The following is a 20776-nucleotide window of genomic DNA, read 5'->3' on the forward strand; positions in this document are numbered from 1 at the left end:
TCACCAAAAGTAATTAATTGTATCTGCTTTACTGCAAAACACACGATTATTGCGACAGCTTCACTAACACGAAACACACGTTGTGACCCTTTTAAGAGATGCATAATTTTATGGTAAGTTAGAACAACCTGAAATGCAACCGGTGACAAACAATAAACTAAGTCAACTAACTACGACCAATTATCTAGCCCTCTAAAATATGGAAAAAATATTTCATCATACCTTTAGCCTACTCAGTAGAGCTATTTCATGGTGCGGGAAGTTAATAGGTTAATGTGTCAAATGTGCTAGTCAAAATGTTACTGCGAAACAGAATGTCCTTAGTCTTGCGTAGCTAGACCTTCAGACTGCTCACAGCAAGAAATAGTAAATCTGTTGCAGTCCATGAGGATGAGATGAAGCTGATGGACCAGTTTCCAGGTTGACCGTTAAAGAATGCAACACACAAATCTCCTGGAAATCCTGTAGAATTCCTGAAGTGTTTTCAATTTTGTGTGCCATAGGCATCAGACGTTCAGCCAATACGTGACGTCTGAGGCTGAGACTAGACTGTTCTCAACTAAAATGTTGCTATAGTAGCCTAATATTAATGCTAGAAAGCTTATGCACTTCACAATTGTGATTTAAAAAAAAATAGTCTATACTATTTCATCATTAAAATGAATTTTCACATTCATTTTATCAATTAGTGAGGCTTCTCTTGAAGCAAGGTCAGAAATCTCAGGGGGTCGGGGGAAAATGCCCAAATTAATAAAATGCACCCAAAATTTAAAATACAGTGGCAGGAAAAAATATCAAACAAGCAACAGCAAAAGTTACAAAAGACAAGACAAGCAAACAGTCTAATAAAATAAGATCAAATAAACACATTTTTTTATAAAAAAATAAAAATTTACAACAAGCCACAGCAAAAGAGATGCACGCGTCTCCAAGGCGAGCAACACACAGTGGGGTTACTAAACGAATCCAGGGTTTTGAACAAATCGGTTCAGTAATTCAGTGACAGTGACCCAGTCACTTGTTTTGCTCCAGAATGAATCAGCCGTTTTGAACAAAACAGTTGAATGAATGTCCAGGTGCGTCTAAAAGTTGAACCTCTATCTCTGCGTAAGGCTGCACTCTGCTACTGGTTATTTCTGAGATTTTGGATGAGTGAGATTGGCCTGTTTGTTATTGTATCCAAAGCATCGGCCTTCTTCTGAACAGGCGATAAGCAGCAGCTCATTTGCATTTAAAGGGACACACAAAAACGGCACGTTTTTGCTCACACCCAAAAACCCAACAATTTTGACAAGCTATAATAAATTATCTGGGGGGATTTTGAGCTGAAATTTCACAGACACAATCTGGGGACAACATAGATTATATTACATCTTGTGAAAAGGGTCATATGTCACCTTTAATAAACACCCTGGCACTTCCGAGCTTGATAATGGCAGTGAATTGCCACCATCAGTTTGAAGCTCAAAAAAAGGGCATCCATCCATCATAAACGAACTCCAAACGGCTCTGGTGGGTTAATAAAGGCCTTCTTAAACAAAACGCTGAGTTTGTGTAAGAAAAATATACATATTAAAAATTTTATAAAGTAAAATAACTAGCTTCCGGCCAAACAAACATACAGATTCGACTTAAGTGTAAAGTGCAACATGCCATGGTCCTGCTGCAAGGAGGCATGAGGACTGCAGATGTGGAGAGAGCAATAAATAGCAATGTCTGTAATGTAAGAAGCCTAAGACAACATTCACTCAAGTGAATTCAAATGCAAACGCTTGTCAATCAGAATTGAGTTGTACCCGACATTAATGATACTGCTGCACTAGTACAGAAGTGTCAGTACTTTTTGATATCCTTTTACACACCCACACACATACTAGGACTCACCTTTTGACCATCTGTGGGTTGTATAGGTAAATCTTCATAAAGGTTTTTTCCTTCATATGGTATCCATAGAAAGGCCTGTGGAGAGATAAGACTTTCAGATCTTTGTCCAGATGTTTCAATAGGTAAACAATGAATATTCAAGTAAATACAGCCAGATTTGGAATGTAATAGTTGAGAAAGAACACGCGTGTTGAGTAAGCTCTTAAAGTAACCGCAGCCTAATATGTTAATGTTAAATGTTAAATAACTTTAATTGTAAGCATTAATCTGCATTTAATTTTACAATGAAGAGTGTTATTTTACATTTAATTATTTTATTTAATTTCTGTAAAATTACACAAGTGAACCCAGAGTGTTTTGCCTTCAAAAAGCACTTATGAGCATGGCTGCATGCAATATCTTTGATTAATTTTAGGAGCATTAAAAGCTAAAAATAACCATTTGTAATTAAATTTTTACTAAATCTAACTGCATTAGATTTACTAAACTAATCCAATTACAGAGCTCCACAATTGATTTCTTCAATTGATAAAATGATCGAGTTGACGTGCGCATTTATGTGTCACAAGTTTAAAAATCGGAATTAATCTTTTGACATGCACACATTGCATGAATATACAGTTTCCTGCTTCTAAGTTATTTGTTTTAAAAAGCATACTTGATACTGATCTATTTAGGTTCCTAATTAGGAGACAACAAGCACCTGAAGCTTTGTGCTGTGCTACTTCTTATCATCAAGACTGTGAATGAGAGTCCAAAGCAAAGGACTAGTGGGGCATGGCCACCGTATGCAGCTTGTAACACGATCCACTCATTTAAAACTTCCTAAATGTGTAATGTATGCGTACTGAAGTGAATATTCCTGCGTGTTCCATTCTCTTCACTCTTTAGCCCATCAAACAACACAAACTGTTCTTTTAAATGAATACTTATATTTATGGGGAGTTGATAGACTCCCTTGTCATTTTATGTTCTCCATTTGAAAACAGACTTTGTAAATTTATTTTGCCTGTTGTTAATGTTATGCTGTTGTTATAAATAAAAAGATGCAACTGGGATGATTAAACTGCACTAAAGTAGTCATGTCTTCTATTCAGATGGTTTAGAATCTTTTATGCTTTATTTCTTACAATTATTTTTACATGATATATTCGTTACCTGTTTGTGTACCTGATCACAGACTATATAAAAAAAACAAAAAAAAAACACTTTAGTGACAGTGCTATATATATATATATATTAGTGGTGGGCATAGATTATTTTTTTTTCATCTAGATTAATCTCACTGTAATCTTGGAATTAATCTAGATTAAAATGGCTCATTTGAATTCTGCCGAAGGCATTCAGAATATGTGTGCTACCTAAATAATGACTAAAGGGCACGTGTTTCTTAAATACAAAGTGACATTTAAAAGAACTTGTGAAGAAATGCCAGAGATTTTTTTTTTATTAAAAATAACAAAGGAAGTTTTTTTTTTTTTTTTTTACTTTGAGCAATGATGGAGCTATAATAGCCTCTTCTTATGAGCATATAAAACAAAACAGCTCCTTGGAAAAAATGAAATGTAGCCTAATATTGTAGTAGTTATAAACAAAGGTCTATTTTTAGTTCAGATTAACATTTGAAGGCAGCAATTTTATTCATAATGTCAAAATAAAACCAACGTAATGTTACTTGAAAGCATTATAGCCTACTATTCCTGCCAAACTTCCATGGTTGCAGTTAGTGTTACTACAGTAAATCCATGGTAAATGTTGCAGATCTGTGGACACTGGATAGTTCATTCATGGCACAATGTTTCTTCCTGGCTTCCACTGTGCTTCCTGGCACTGTTTGATCCGTTAATAACGGAGAAATGTGAATGTTTCTCACTAGATCTCGCAGCAATGTTATTACTTAAGTAGCGAATTCAAATGCTTTCTTTACTGGATCTCTTAGCGCTGTGTAACAGTGTCGCATGATCAAGATCGGCTCGCGCTGCTTTGGTCCAAACTGATAAACAACGGTCCTTCAACCACACAATAACGAGTAGCTCAGTTTCGTTCCGCTTGCATTACGTTTGCCATTTGATGTTGGACAATGTTGTGGTCGCGCCAGCGTTTCTTACATTATGCGCGCGCTTGCTACGCGCAACCCGCCTACATTTGAAATAACAAAATTTTGGTCGGCAGGAAAAATGGTCCAACGAATCGTTCGGTTTGAAAATGCGTACCGAACACCGAAGGTATACATCCGCACTAAAATATCAAGGTGAAAGTCATCATAGCTTGCGTAGTATAGACCCAGCTCCCAACCCAACTTTGAGAATAGATTAACGCCGATATTTTTTTTTTCGCCCGATAAGAGTCTCACGTTAACGCAGCACGTTAACGCCGATAACGGCCCACCACTAATATATATATATATATATATATATATATATACACATACACACACACTCACCTAAAGGATTATTAGGAACACCATACTAATACGGTGTTTGACCCCCTTTCGCCTTCAGAACTGCCTTAATTCTACGTGGCATTGATTCAACAAGGTGCTGAAAGCATTCTTTAGAAATGTTGGCCCATATTGATAGGATAGCATCTTGCAGTTGATGGAGATTTGTGGGATGCACATCCAGGGCACGAAGCTCCCGTTCCACCACATCCCAAAGATGCTTTATTGGGTTGAGATCTGGTGACTGTGGGGGCCATTTTAGTACAGTGAACTCATTGTCATGTTCAAGAAACCAATTTGAAATGATTCGAGCTTTGTGACATGGTGCATTATCCTGCTGGAAGTAGCCATCAGAGGATGGGTACATGGTGGTCATAAAGGGATGGACATGGTCAGAAATAATGCTCAGGTAGGCCGTGGCATTTAAACGATGCCCAATTGGCACTAAGGGGCCTTTTGGTGAGCTTGTGCAAATTGTAGCCTCTTTTTCCTATTTGTAGTGGAGATGAGTGGTACCCGGTGGGGTCTTCTGCTGTTGTAGCCCATCCGCCTCAAGGTTGTGCGTGTTGTGGCTTCACAAATGCTTTGCTGCATACCTCGGTTGTAACGAGTGGTTATTTCAGTCAAAGTTGCTCTTCTATCAGCTTGAATCAGTCGGCCCATTCTCCTCTGACCTCTAGCATCAACAAGGCATTTTCGCCCACTGGACTGCCGCATACTGGATGTTTTTCCCTTTTCACACCATTCTTTGTAAACCCTAGAAATGGTTGTGCGTGAAAATCCCAGTAACTGAGCAGATTGTGAAACACTCAGACCGGCCCGTCTGGCACCAACAACCATGCCACGCTCAAAATTGCTAAAAGGAACACTCCACCGTTTTTTGAAATAGGGCTTATTCACCTTCTTTCCTACATTTAGATAGGTGGGCAAATGCATTTTTGTCTCAGTGCATGCATTGTTTTAGTTTGACAGGGTCGGCGCTAGCTTAGCTTAGCATAATGAATGGAATCCTTTGTTGCCAGCTAGCATGTCCTGAGTAAAAGTGATATAAAAAAAAAAAAAAACTCACCTAATTACTTCTTGTGGCCTGCGTATTCACAACGAGTACAAATAGCGATGCAGATTAACACTAGGCGATTTCCTAGGCAGATATTGACTTTAATATTAAGGACTATATTAGGGGAAAGCACAGGCGAAGCACTACTACTTGGGCGTGATATCTCTGCGCCCAAGTAGCAGTGCTTCGCCTGTGCTTCCCCCTAATATAGTCCCAAGTCAATATCTGCATAGGAAATCGCCTAGTGTTAATCTGCATCGCTATTTGTACCTGTTGTGTATACGCAGGCCACAAGAAGTAATTAGGTGTTTTTTTAAAAATTTTTATATCACTTTTACTCAGGACATGTTAGCTGGCAACAAAGGATTCCATTCATTATGCTAAGCTAAGCTAGCGCCGACCCTGTCAAACTAAAACAACGCATGCACTGTGACAAAAATGCATTTGCCCACCTATCTAAATGTAGGAAAGAAGGTGAATAAGCCCCATTTCAAAAAACGGTGGAGTGTTCCTTTAAATCACCTTTCTTTCCCATTCTGACATTCAGTTTGGAGTTCAGGAGATTGTCTTGACCAGGAACACACCCCTAAATGCATTGAAGCAACTGCCATGTGATTGGTTGATTAGATAATTGCAGTAATGAGAAATTGAACAGGTGTTCCTAATAATCCTTTAGGTGAGTGTGTGTGTGTATATATATATATTATATATATATATATATATATATATATATATATATATATATATATATATATATATATATATATACACAGGTGCTGGTCATAAAATTAGAATATCATCAAAAAGTTGATTTATTTCAGTAATTCCGTTAAAAAAGTGAAACTTGTATATTATATAGACTCATTACATGCAAAGTGAGATATCTCAAGCCTTTATTTGTTATAATTTTGATGATTATGGCTTACAGCTTATGAAAACCACAAAATCAAAATCTCAGAAAATTAGAATATTACATGAAATCACACAGTAATTACACAGTAATCTCATGGTCATTGAACCAGAATAAAATTATTGATTTATTTAAAAAAAAAAATAAAAAAAAAAATTACTGACCCCAAATTACTGACCAGTAGTGTATATTGTTGTTATAAAAGATTTCTATCTTGAAAACATTTGCTTCTTTTTTTTTTTTCTTTTCTTTTTTTTTTTATTCATCAAAGTATCCTAAAAAAGTATCACAGGTTATAAAAAAATATTAAGCAGCAGAACTGTTTCCAACTTTGATAATGAATCATCATATTAGAATGATTTCTAAAGGATCATTTGATAGACTGGAGTAATGATCCTGAAAATTCAGCTTTGCATCACCGAAATAAATGATAATTTAAAGTATAATAAATTGAAAACCAATTATTTTAAATTGTAATAATATATCACAATATTACATTTTTTTCTGTATTTTTGATCAAATAAATGCAGGCTTGATGAGCAGAAGAAACTTCTTTCAAAAACATTAAAAATAGTAATGTGTCCAAACTTTTGGCCTGTACTATATATACAGTGAGGAAAATAAGTATTTGAACACCCTGCTATTTTGCAAGTTCTCCCACTTGGAAATCATGGAGGGGTCTGAAATTGTCATCGTAGGTGCATGTCCACTGTGAGAGACATAATCTAAAAAAAAAAAATCCAGAAATCACAATATATGATTTTTTAACTATTTATTTGTATGATACAGCTGCAAATAAGTATTTGAACACCTGTCTATCAGCTAGAATTCTGACCCTCAAAGACCTGTTAGTCTGCCTTTAAAATGTCCACCTCCACTCCATTTATTATCCTAAATTAGATGCACCTGTTTGAGGTCGTTAGCTGCATAAAGACACCTGTCCACCCCATACAATCAGTAAGAATCCAACTACTAACATGGCCAAGACCAAAGAGCTGTCCAAAGACACTAGAGACAAAATTGTACACCTCCACAAGGCTGGAAAGGGCTACGGGGAAATTGCCAAGCAGCTTGGTGAAAAAAGGTCCACTGTTGGAGCAATCATTAGAAAATGGAAGAAGCTAAACATGACTGTCAATCTCCCTCGGACTGGGGCTCCATGAAAGATCTCACCTCGTGGGGTCTCAATGATCCTAAGAAAGGTGAGAAATCAGCCCAGAACTACACGGGAGGAGCTGGTCAATGACCTGAAAAGAGCTGGGACCACCGTTTCCAAGGTTACTGTTGGTAATACACCAAGACGTCATGGTTTGAAATCATGCATGGCACGGAAGGTTCCCCTGCTTAAACCAGCACATGTCAAGGCCCGTCTTAAGTTTAAGCCAGTCTCCAGACCTAAACCCAATAGAGAATCTTTGGAGGGAGCTCAAACTCCGTGTTTCTCAGCGACAGCCCAGAAACCTGACTGATCTAGAGAAGATCTGTGTGGAGGAGTGGGCCAAAATCCCTCCTGCAGTGTGTGCAAACCTGGTGAAAAACTACAGGAAACGTTTGACCTCTGTAATTGCAAACAAAGGTTACTGTACCAAATATTAACATTGATTTTCTCAGGTGTTCAAATACTTATTTGCAGCTGTATCATACAAATAAATAGTAAAAAAAATCATACATTGTTATTTCTGGATTTTTTTTTTTAGATTATGTCTCTCACAGTGGACATGCACCTACGATGACAATTTCAGACCCCTCCATGATTTCTAAGTGGGAAAACTTGCAAAAATAGCAGGCTGTTCAAATACTTATTTTCCTCACTGTATATATATATATAAAAAAAAATATTTTGCACTCTTTCAGATTATTTATTGATTGTAGAAATGTGTTTTGCTTTATGTAAGGAGGGAGCGAAATTGCAGAAATTACAGTATTTAAAAAGTGTTAAATACAAAAAGTATGTTCAGGTCAATTTTGATCATTACCGTAGACATCATTATTTATATCCATATTACAAACTTTTAAATTAATCGTAAGGCTCTACTTCAGAGTAGGATCTAACCCAGAACAGTAGGAAATACCAGTGGCGTAAATGTACGTTGGTTTGTCGAATGCATGCGAAACACCAGCACCCACCATTTTTAAAAAGCAATGTAAACACGTTTATTATAGCCAGGGTGCGATTTGCCGGGGGGGATGCGTGGGATTTCCCCCTTTCTGGTCAATGTATCCCTGCCTCTGCTTAATTATTTTTATCCCCGGTGGGGATAAATTTATCCCCCCCTCAAAGTGATCAGTGCTACTACACTAGTGGCGAGACGGATCACAAAACTTATCATGGATCCGTGGTTTGATTAAAGTCAATTTTATTTTAAAATGCTACTTTGGCTGGCTCTGATAGCTGCCGCAGCCTCTCTGTTGCTCAATGTCCCGCCCACGGCGCTATCTGATTGGTTACACCTCACGAGTAATAGCCTATCAACACTTGCGAGATGGTTGCAGGTCCGTTGGGCAGTGGAGCTGTGTGTCGAAAGGAAGGCATATTCACAGTAATATGCTGAATAATATTAAGCATATTACTGAAGCGGGAATAAACATCACAGTCTGATTATCTGTTTCTATGATGACAAGCAGAGTTAGTGTCCCAGTCACACCACTGAGAATGGCCGAAGTTATACATATGCCTACGGTGTTTCACTCCATTGAGGCTAAGCGAAAAAAAAAAAAAAAAAAAAAAAAAAAGCTAAAGCAAAGGTTTTTGATTACTCACACACTCTTTAGCGTCTGGCGCGAGTGATTTCAATGTTAAGTCAATGTAAAGACGCGTTTACGCGCGTCTAGTGGTCCTGCGGCGCGAATGAGGCGTTTAGCGCGGCGCGGGCGCCGTGTCCAGTTCGCGCGAATGAGGCGAACTGACTAACACAGATAATGCATGGATGTCTTTTCTATCATTTTACTGTAGCTCAGCATCGCTTTGTAAAGTTAACGTTATTACTTTAACAGCAACCGTAAAACAGTTTCTACTGTGATGTGTGATGGTTTAACTTTGCAATCAATCGTGGTTCATTCTTACATGTTTTTTTCGTTGTGCATGATCACAGTTCATATGTGTGGGGAAAGATAAGCTATTATAGTAAAAATATTGCGTTAGGCTACTTCATGCAGGGCCGGATTAACCATTAGGGCAACTGGTCACTTGCCCAGGGGCACATGACATCAAGGGGCCCTGACAGGGGCGGAGCTCAGTCAGATCCAGGTAAATAAAAATGTTTTTGATAATACAATTTTCGTTTAACAACATTAACGTTAAACAATTAAACGTCAAAAACAATTAAAACTCTCTCGTAATATTAATAAGAACATGCTAATTCGTCTCTTCAGTTACGTCACGCCAGCGCCCAGCTAGTAATTTTCTTTTTTGCGCAAATCGGATTTTAACTAGCAGCGCCCTTTTTATGTTATTACAAAAATGGCTTAACCGCTATCTATGATGCATTTAATAAAGAAAAACGTCTTGACAAAGATGACTGGACGCCGTAACAACTTAGCCTATCTGTTAGTTTTCTTTTCAAACAACAAAAGTGTTAAGTTTATGACGATGTGAAAATATTCAATTCAAAACCCAGACGGACATTTGTTCTATAGAGTCTGTAATCTAACAAAGATATCAATAGCAATATTAGTTTTAACATTAGGCTATGTGACCATTGTAGCCTATATCGACATGAAATATTCATTCAAAATCATTCGTGCATTAATGCTGCATAATTGTGAGAATGCTTTGACGCCTTTCTACAGCGCACGATGCTTAAGGGAATGTTTGCCAATTCCACCAACTGCGGTAAACGTAGTCTATAATTTGTATTATTTAAAATTACTTTTAACATTTAAAAACAGACGTTTTCAGATTCCAAAGCTTTCAGAAGGTTCCTAATGGCAATACTGCTTTCCTGGTAGCCTTGAGTAGGCTAAATTAACTTGTCTAAGAAAATGATTCATAAAACGAATAAATATCAGTCGAGCCTATGTTTACTTTAGTCACTGACACAGACGAAAATGAAAAGACTCAGTCAAAGTTCGGCTTAAGGAGGGGAAGAAATAGGCCAGGATAAGAAGACTGAGAGAATAAGAAATATGAAGATGAGGAGCAGGTATTGACAAATAATCTAATGACAAGGTTTTAAAGCTATTTCATATAATTTTTTGGCCTTCAAAAGTCTTAAATTGCACATATGTAGGTCAGAGAAATCAAAATTTTCTCGGGGGAGCATGCCCCCGAACCCCCCTACCTGGGGGGGGCCTTGAGTCTTGTTGCCCAGGGTAGAGGGCTGCATTGGGATTGAGTGGACCCAACGCAAATCTCGCGGGAGCGGGCGGTTTGAACTTTGCTGCGGGCGGGAATGGGCGGCTAAAAAAAACACTGCGGGATCGGGAGGTAGCCTAGCGACATGATGGAGATGTCAATAATGGCACTTTTCCACTACACAGTACCAGCTCGCTGTGTAAAAGTTGTAATCTGCTTCCAGGTACTTTTTTTTCGTACCACCTCCGGCGAGGTTCTAAACGAGCTGAGGCGATACTAAAATGTGACGTGAAAACACGGCAGACTGCTGATCAGAGAGAATCATCACTATTCACTGTGTCATCATTGCACGTGCCAGACGGAGTATCCTGAATAAAAACAGCAAAAACAAAAACAAAACCATCCAAAAACAGCATACACTCGATTTCCTCCATTGTCCTGTGTGTATGTGTCCAGAATACATGCCGGCCAGGGAAACGAAACAAACAACCCCATGAATCTCTTCACTAATAGCAATACAAATACATGTTTTTTCCTGCGGGACGAGAGAAGACACAAAATCAATGCATCTCTATTATTGTGCGGGAATAAATTCTCAGAGTTTTGCGGGTGCGGGGCGGGCGGGAGTGGACATACATATTGCGGGAGCGGGCGGGAGTGTAACACATACGTTGCGGGAGCGGGCGGTAATGGTCAGAAATTCTGCGGGCGCGGGCGGGAGCGGGATGAAGAAAACAGTCCCGCGCAGGGCTCTAGCCCAGGGCACAGGAAATTTTTAATCCGGCCCTGACTTCATGAGTTAATAAGAAAAAAGATTTTACAATTCCTGCAAATGCAGTGATGAAGTTCATGTTCTCATGATTTATTTCTATGAATACAATTTTTTCAAAACATCCCCCCCTCTGTTTTTTTCACAAATCGCACCCTGATTATAGCCTATACATTTACTTCATTAACAAAATCCACGAACATGGAAAACAGCGATCGATGGACAGATGCCAAAGTCCACGCACATCTCAACCTTTACGCTAAGGAGGAAATCCAATGCGACTTTGAAGAGACCAAGCGAAACATGATTATGCTTTTCTGCTCATCTAGTGACATTGGGCATCAACCACACGGCAAACGCTATAATACTTTTTTGTAATAAAGTCTGCAGAGCCGTCAAAATAAAAGACCCACACAACAGCCAGAGTGGCAGGATGTGATCAGAGTTCCTACTGGCGGTGCGACTGCAACCAGAAAATAATTTAGTTCTCGGGTGGCTAGTTCTTATAACAGAGTTCCTATAATTACCCGTAGTGAAAGACCCTGAAAGTTATCGTAATTCACTGCACTTTAGGGCTGTCAACGAATATTCTAAATTCGAATATATATTCGAATAGTTTTAAAAAACAGAAATTCGAACGTGAAAATTAATATTCGAATGTGAATTTCGAATATGGAAAAACACGCCCGCGGAAGCAGATGCGCGGCTGTCTGATTTGCGAGTGGGCGCGCGCGCTGCCTGAGGGACAGGTCACACGAGTCGCACTGTCTAGCACAGCGTCACTGCTGAAAGTTGACCGTGCACTAAAAAGACAATGGAATAAATTGCAGTCAGTTTTTCCTTTTTTTAATACAAGCACCAAGAATGTAAGTAGCCTTTTTCTTTTTTAATAGCACTTTATTTTTTATGAACCTCAGGGTAAAATTTCTTTGTCACATTTCTCAGAATTGTGTGCCTCATTTTATTTAACGTTAAACAGAAAAGTTCCATGTTTACCACAGCACAGCTCGCTCGGAGCGTTCAATGTCGGTTCTATACTGTAAAACTTCAATTAATGTTAATAAATTTGTTTCAATCACTGAATGAAGCCTGCTATATTTGTGACAAGAGTCGCGACCTTAAATGCTTGCACAAAACTCTTGATCAGCACTCAACATGTGCTTATTGTTGTTGTTAATTTAAACCGTTATGCGCAGAGAGAGCGTGAGCGTGAGCGCGAGGGCGGGCGAGAGAGAGAGAGAGAGAGAGAGAGAGAGAGAGAGAGAGAGAGAGAGAGAGAGTGTGAGAGAGAGAGAGAGAGAGAGAGAGAGAGAGAGAGAGAGAGAGAGAGAGAGAGAGAGAGAGAGAGTGTGAGCGAGAGTGTGAGCGAGAGTGAGGTCTGCGGTCTTGGCCATTAGTTTATTTACTTGGTTTTGTGTTGGTAATACATCGTCAAATATTTTTAAACTTAAATTAACTACCTATACAAGTAGTTATGTCTCTTTGTATTAATTTGTCCTGTTATTGACGTAATGCGTGTCATTGACAAAATGCGCAACCAGATGTTCGAATAGTTCGAATATTCCTGTGTTTTTTAGAGGGAATATTCGAACGTCATTTTTGAGCAATTTTGACAGCCCTACTGCACTTTGGGCTTTCACATGCTTCGTCAAGTTCAATTTGTTGGAAGTTCAATTTGTTTTTGTGCACATACTCCGAGACAGAGCGAAAAGCAGAGAAGCCAAAGTATACTTTGGGCATTTAGTGCACGCTTAAAGGGTCAAACACACACAAATGTGTGTCAAAATGTCTGTCTTGGCAAGTATTTATGTAAACCGAATCGGTTTTGTTTTTAGTGAATGTAAAGAGTTAGGAGAAAATCAGATTCCGAAGCGTGTCAGTACTGGATCCATGCATTAGGTGCTAATACCAATCTAATACCTGCTGCTGTCTGTGTCCTTAATGTTAATCAAATAACAAAAGCAAAACTTGCACACAAAAAAGACTTGCAAAATTGTCTTAAAAACCAACATGAAAAAGAATCGTGATAAGATCATGGTCCGTGACATTGCATGAAAAAATTGTGATATATTTTTGCCATATCACCAACTCTTAGCAGCCATCCAAGCAAACCCTATTGTGCACTTGCGTGCCTTTTACACGTACATGCCAGACACCAGAACCACTTTAAAGATGTGCTGCACATTAGACGAGGGGTTTCCCATGCTGACATTCAGGGCTCTGTCAATACTGTAGGCCACCTGTCGAAGGTAACGATCTGCTTCCTGTCCAAATCCGTCATACGGCACGTAGATGTATGGGAACACGCCATGCAGATGAAGACATGTCTTCTGGCCTAGAAACAAAAGAGAAAAAGAAAAAGCATCATCTTATATGAGTGATGAAAGGAAAAAAGTTCTTGAAATTAAGGTGCTTGAGAAATGTTGTGCACTTCTCTTCTCAAATAAGGTAAACTCTACTTCTGCAGTCTGTTCAACAGGACTTCACTAGAATAGACTTGTCCATATCATCATTGTTTGATAAATATCCTGCACTGTACAATAAATTTGAAAGCAATAAGTCACAAGAGGCCAAGCATTGCAGTGACTGCAATACAGTTATGGAGTGGTGTTAAGCACAATGAACTACCGTTACTGCAGCAAGTCTGGTATCGTTACGTTTTTAACATCTCAGTATCGACCACAGAAGTATCGGTAGTTTTACCAAAACACTAAAATCAACAAGTAAAGCAATTTGCATACAAGAACAATACAACCATATATAGTATTGTTTTTGTCATTTTTTTCCTTTCACTTGATAGTACTTGATAGGACAGTAAAAAGGGGGGCTATACACATTAGGGGAGTGCGATATTGACAAAAAAAATTATCTCTCGATATTTTGTCGATAACTATGATAAGATGATATTTGCTGAGTGTGTTATTGTGCTGGGTAGATGACTCCTAAAGTTTTTGTTATTCTTCATATTCTGTGCGGTGGTTAGATCGCAGCAGTGACACAATTTTTTATTTCAAATAGGTTTAAATAAATGTTTAGCTTTTATATGCATTCTTAGCTTTATAAGGGCATTTTCCTTACCTAATTAAATGTAGCCTACGCATGATTTATTATGTCAAATTATTACATTTAATCAAATTCAATTAGAAATATAGCTGCAAGCAGCGATTACAGGCCCAAGCCGGTGGCACCGCAACCCCAGTGCCTTTAGTTACCTAAAGGCACCGGGGTGGTGGTGCCGCCGGCTTAGGCCCTTCATCGCTGCTCGCAGCTATATATCTAATTGAATTTGATTAAATGTAATAATTTGACATAATAAATCATGCATAGGCTACATTTGGCTACATATGCATATGTGTGTGTGTGTGTGTGTGTGTGTGTGTGTGTGTGTGTGTGTGTGTGTGTGTGTGTGTGTGTGTGTGTGTGTGTGTGTGTGTGTGTGTGTGTGTGTGTGTGTGTGTGTATGTATGTATATATATATATATATATATATATATATATATATATATATATATATATATATATATATATATATATATATATATATATATATATATACACAGTGCAATGCATAAGTGAATACACCCATGCTAAAGTTGACTAAAAAGAGGAATAAAAAAATAATATTTTGGAAATTGAACGCAATGCCTTAATTAAAAAAATTAGGAAAAATCCAACCTTTAAGGACACCAATTTTCTTTGTGAATGAATAATGTATCGTGAATAAATAAATGTTCTTCCTTAAAATACATGGTGCATAAGTGAGTACACCCCTATCTTAAATTCCCATAGAGGCAGGCAGATTTTTATTTTTAAGTATTTTTTTTTTTTTTTTTTTTAGGATACTATGCATCCTGATAAAGTTCCCTTGGCCTTTGGAATTAAAATAGCCCCACATCATCACATAGCCTTCACCATACCTAGAGATTGGCATGGTTTTATTTCAGTTAGCCTAAAAGCTAGTTTGATTTGCATTGAGAGATGATCTTATGGAAAGTACCCCATGCCAATCTCTAGGTATGGTGAAGGCTATGTGATGATGTGGGGCTATTTTAATTCCAAAGGCCAAGGGAACTTTATCAGGATGCATAGTATCCTAAAAAAAAATTTTTTTAAATACTTAAAAATAAAAATCTGCCTGCCTCTATGGGAATTTAACATAGGGGTGTACTCACTTATGCACCATGTATTTTAAGGAAGAACATTTATTTATTTACGATACATTATTCATTCACAAAGAAACTTGGTGTCCTTAAAGGTTGGATTTTTCCTAATTTTTTAAATTAAGGCATTACGTTCAATTTCCAAAATATGATTTTTTATTCCTCTTTTTAGTCAACTTTAGCATGGGTGTATTCACTTATGCATTGCACATATATATATATGTACAATTTAAGGGACAAGACACAGAGAATTTTACTTGCCTGACCTGATTAGAACAATGAAAAAAAAAAAAATTAATAACTAGGGAATCACTAAAACGAGATAATTATTCTGATTTTATGATACACTCAAAATATTCCACAACAAATCCTTTAAATTTAATGATATTCAGAACGGAACAAGAATAGAAAAATATCTATAAATAACTATTATATAGTTATAAAGAATAGTATTAAAAATATATTATATATTATATATAATAATATTAAAAATAACTATTAATAACTATTATATAACTATAAACAAGCCAAAACGAAATAAAATAAAAATGAAAACGAAAGTAAGCAGTGTTTGGCTCACATAACCCTCTCCTTAGAATCAAAATGTTTCAACATTTGCGATGTATTTGGATGCTAAACTATTCTTTATCATTGGCTTTGTACTTCACTCACATTCCAATATCGACGGAAAAAATCATCCTCTTCACACGTGCAAAAATGTACTTGGAAACATCAGAGCACTGCTTTCTGTGAATGGTACAAATTGTAGTCTACTACTGACTATTTAAACAGAGCAGGGGGGGCGCTAGAGCGCATGTTTGAGGTATAGACGCGCTTGTTCAGGGCTCCTCTCTGAGGCCTCGATAAAGTTATTGTTTTGCCGTGTTTTATTTTGTTTTGAGCTATTATAGTGTGTCTACATATTTCTCTCAAGTAAACTCGTGTTGCGACTCGATAATGCCGAAGCCGAGTACCTCTAAAGTTAAGAACGCTGATGACCAAGTCACCACAGCTACTGCTAAAGCTAACAGCTCACCCGACAAAGCTGAGAAATTACCGGACACTGCTTACGCTATGTGTAAGGAGATCTGCAAAGAAATGTCCGAGTCCATTTTGCAGGGAGTAAACGCCCGTTTTGATGCTTTTGAGCTCAATTTTCAGAAACTTGTGACGTCGCAGTCTGAGCTGCAGGCCCGGGTGGCTAACCAAGAGTTGGCTACTACTGACTTTGAGGCACGAATAACCGTGCTGGAAACCAAGTATTCAGAGCTGTCTAAGCAAAACAATCAGCTCCGCGCTAAAGTTCTAGACCTTGAGGCTCGGTCTCGAAGGCACAATATTAAGATTGTGGGGATACAAGAGGACGAAGAGGATGGTAAACCAACCGAATTTGTCTCCAGGCTGATTCCTCAACTGCTCGGGGAAGACCATTTCCCTCACCCGGTTAAAGTGGATCGAGCACATCGTTCTCTCCAGCCTAAGCCTGCAGCTGGTGAGAAGCCGCGTACTATCTTGACGCGCATCCATCATTTCCAAGTGAAGGAGCTGATTCTGCGTCGCGGGAGAATGCAACCATTAGAATACAAGGGTAAAAGGGTGCTGATCTTTCCCGATTATACCGCCGAGGTGATGTCGCAACGGAACGCCTTTCGGGATGTAATGCAAGCCCTGCGCAAAAAAGGAATTAAGTTTACATTGCGGTACTCGGCTAGGCTGCAGATTCACCAGCATGGAGAGAGGCCGCCAACAGTCTTTGATGATCCGGAGAAGAGCGCACAATGCACTAAACTATAACATTTACGATTGTGTTGCGTGCCCAATCTGTTATATAGTTTGTTCTCTTATCGGTTTTATGAATGCTTAATTTCAGTTTTGGGGGTAGTACTTTCAGTTTTGTTTGTTTTTTTAAGATGAAAAATAAAATAAATAATTCTGTACCTCCTTTCCAGTTTATTTTTTAATTTAATTTACTCATTTTACGTATTTTATGTATTGATATTTACCCATTTGTTTATTTTAATTTCCCCTTTTTCATTTATTTATTTATTTTATTTTTTTAATTATTATTATTTTTTTTATTTATTTTTTTTTTTTTGCAGCAATATTCTGTCTGTGATCACATAATTGAGGCCTTGGGGAGGTGTTCTTTTTTCCCCGGAGGTGTTGTTTTTTGATAACTGCCCGGCAGCTCCTTTCTGGATGGAACTGGGAATTGTGTGTCTGGTTCGGGTAGACACGAAGGCGGGTGGGGTAAGTTGGGGGTTGTTGTTCTTTCTGGCTCAGACTTGTTTATCCTATTTTTATTTGCTGTCTTTTTATTCGTCTGTGCTTTTTACTTTTTTGTTTAGTCTTTTACAATGTATTCTTCGGATGCTGCTAGTCATTTTATGCTTTCAAAGGCATTTTGAAAGATATTTTTTTCTTTGTGTATGCCTAGGCCTTCTGATAAGGCATTGATTGGGGGGGAAAAACGTGGCATTGGTCTCTTGGAACGTTAAGGGGCTTGGACATGCTATAAAAAGAGAAAAAGTATTTAGACACCTTAAATCATTATCAGCAGACGTGATTTTTCTGCATGAGACCCATATTAAAACGACAGAGCAGCGTAGATTGAGGTGCAGTTGGATATCACAGGTCTATCAATCACCGTTCACTTCCCATGCTCGTGGGGTGGCCATTCTTTTTAGGAAAAGCATTCCATTTAAACTTTCCTCTATGGTCACTGATCCTTACGGCAGATATATTATTGTATCTGGAACCATAACTCGTTCCCACTGACTTTCTTAAACATCTATGGTCCAAACACTGACGACCCTAATTTTTTCAAGAAGGTTTTTGACTTACTCCCCGATGGGAGTAATTCCAATATAATAATCGGGGGAGATCTCAATTGTTATTTAGACCCTTACTTGGATAGACTATCCACTCGCCCTCCCCCCGGAATTGCGTCTACTACAGGTTTTAAACAACCTGCTTAAATGCAGGAATTTGGTGGACATTTGGAGAGTTCAGCACCCCGCTGATAGGGACTATTCTTACTACTCTCATGTCCACAAATCGTATAGTAGAATAGATTATTTTTTGGTTGATTCCCAGTTAATTTCGCAGGTTATTGATACCAAATACCACAGTATATTGATATCTGGTCACAGTCCCCTGACCATGTCTGTTGACTTCTCTTTTCCTAAGCGGTCTTATTCCTGGCGTTTTAATCCATCTCTGCTTACTGATGGTAAATTTGTAGAATACATTAATATCAAGCTGAAAGAGTTTAAAGAGTTTAACGATAATGGGGAGGTGTCAGATTCTACTCTTTGGGAGACTTGGTGGTTATACGTGGGCATATTATTTCTTATGAATCTGCTTCCAAAAAGGAAAAGGAGAGGCGGCTTTTAGAGATACAAACTATTCTTCCTACCCTTGAATTGGCATATCAGAAGTCAAAATTATCTGACGATTATAACAAAATAATGAAGCTCAAGTATGAGTACAGCGGCATTCTTGGTGGTCAAATAAATAACCTTTTCTTGAAAATGAGGCAGAGACACTTTGAAACGGGGGATAAGCCTGATAGGCTCTTGGCGCGACAGCTCAAAGGGATTCAGGCTTCCAGGTCGATTTATAGCATTAAGTCTAAAGAGGGAATCCTGTTAACTAACCCCAAGGATATTAATGCTCGCTTTAAGGATTTTTACAATGAACTTTATTCTTCTAATAATATAGCCACTCATTTTGATCTAACAGATTTTTTCGACTCTCTTGAAATTCCTAAGCTTGACGACGATGCTAGGGCCGACTTGGATTCTGACTTTACTTTGGAGGAGATAATCAATGCTGTGAAGTCATTTCCAACTGGGAAGGCGGCTGGGCCAGATGGATTCTGTGCTGAATTTTTAAAGAGATTTTGTGATATCCTTGCCCCGCTCCTCCTAAGAATGATAATCTGTTCTAAAAAAGAAAAAAATTTGCCTAGTTCATTGTACGAAGCCAATATCTCTCTTATTCTAAAGAAAAATAAGGATGAAACTGATCCAGCCAGCTATAGGCCAATTGCACTTCAGAATTTTGATAGAAAAGTAATTACTAAAGCGTTAGCTATTCGGCTTAACAAACATCTACCCTCTATCATTCACCCTGACCAGACTGGATTTATCCCTGGTAGATTCTCTTTCTCTAATGTACGTCGCCTTCTCAACACAATATACGCCAATCATACAAAAGCAAATGGGGCAGCTATCCTGTCCTTGGATGCGCAGAAAGCTTTTGATCAGGTCGAATGGCCTTATATGTTTGCGTCATTACAACGGTTTGGGTTTGGCGAGGCATTTATATCATGGGTCAGATTAATATACGCTAGGCCAATGTGTTCAGTTTTAACTAACACAGACAGGTCGCCTAGGTTTCCCTTGCAGCGCTCAGTGCAACAGGGTTGTCCCCTCTCACCTGCCCTTTTTGCCATTGCGATAGAGCCTCTCGCCCTAAGTATAAGGCGTCATACAGATATCACAGGTCTTGAAGTGGGGGGCAGGGAAGCTCTTATTAGCCTGTATGCTGACGATATAATATTATATTTGCGGAACTCTGAGAGATCAGTTCCCATTCTCTTAGATTTAATTACTTCTTTTGGGAGACTATCGGGATATACCATTAATTGGTCAAAGAGTAACTTTATGCCTCTCTCTGACACTTACAGCCCTGTTTTTTTGGAGAATATACCATTTAAGATAGTTAGGGATCATTTCACGTATCTTGGACTGACAATCCCCAAAGATCCCAAATTAATACTAAGTTAAATTTTGTGGAGTTTCTTTCTAAGCTCAAAAGTAATATAGGGAATTGGAAAATTTTACCTTTGTCTATGATTGGCCGTATAAATTCAATTAAAATGGTTTCTCTTCCTAGATTCCTATATCTGTGTCAAAATCTCCCTATTTTTCTTACCTCTGCTTTCTTTAAGGAACTGGATTATATAATCCTGTCTTATTTTTGGAATTATAAGACCCACCGGATTTCTAAGAGTCATCTACAAAAATCCAAGTCTTTGGGTGGTCTGGGTATGCCAGTATTTAAACATTATTATTGGGCTGCCAATATTAGGGCTTTAATGTTCTGGCTGAAGGGGGCACCGGGTAATCAGACCCCTGAGGCCCCTTTGTGGGTACAAATGGAGACCAACCTGGCTGTTGGCACCTCCTTAACGGCACTGCTGTTCTCCAAATTGGATAAGCCCAAAGAGTTGAATAAATTAAGCTTTGTTTTGAA

General features: G+C 38.3%; 1 protein-coding gene across 1 annotated transcript in view; it reads right to left on the reverse strand.

Annotated features, from left to right (window-relative positions):
* Window positions 1-20776, reverse strand: part of rev3l (REV3 like, DNA directed polymerase zeta catalytic subunit) — a 351481-nt gene that overhangs the window by 246671 nt on the left and 84034 nt on the right. Inside the window, exons 2-3 of the mRNA XM_079887722.1 lie at window positions 13500-13689; window positions 1885-1959 (exon numbers count right to left, since the gene is read on the reverse strand). Coding sequence (XP_079743848.1) covers window positions 1885-1959; window positions 13500-13689 — 265 coding nt within the window. The remainder of the gene's footprint in view (window positions 1-1884; window positions 1960-13499; window positions 13690-20776) is intronic.

The sequence above is a fragment of the Squalius cephalus genome (assembly GCF_949319135.1).
Source record: "Squalius cephalus genome assembly, chromosome: 12".
NCBI classification, from domain to species: domain Eukaryota; kingdom Metazoa; phylum Chordata; class Actinopteri; order Cypriniformes; family Leuciscidae; genus Squalius; species Squalius cephalus.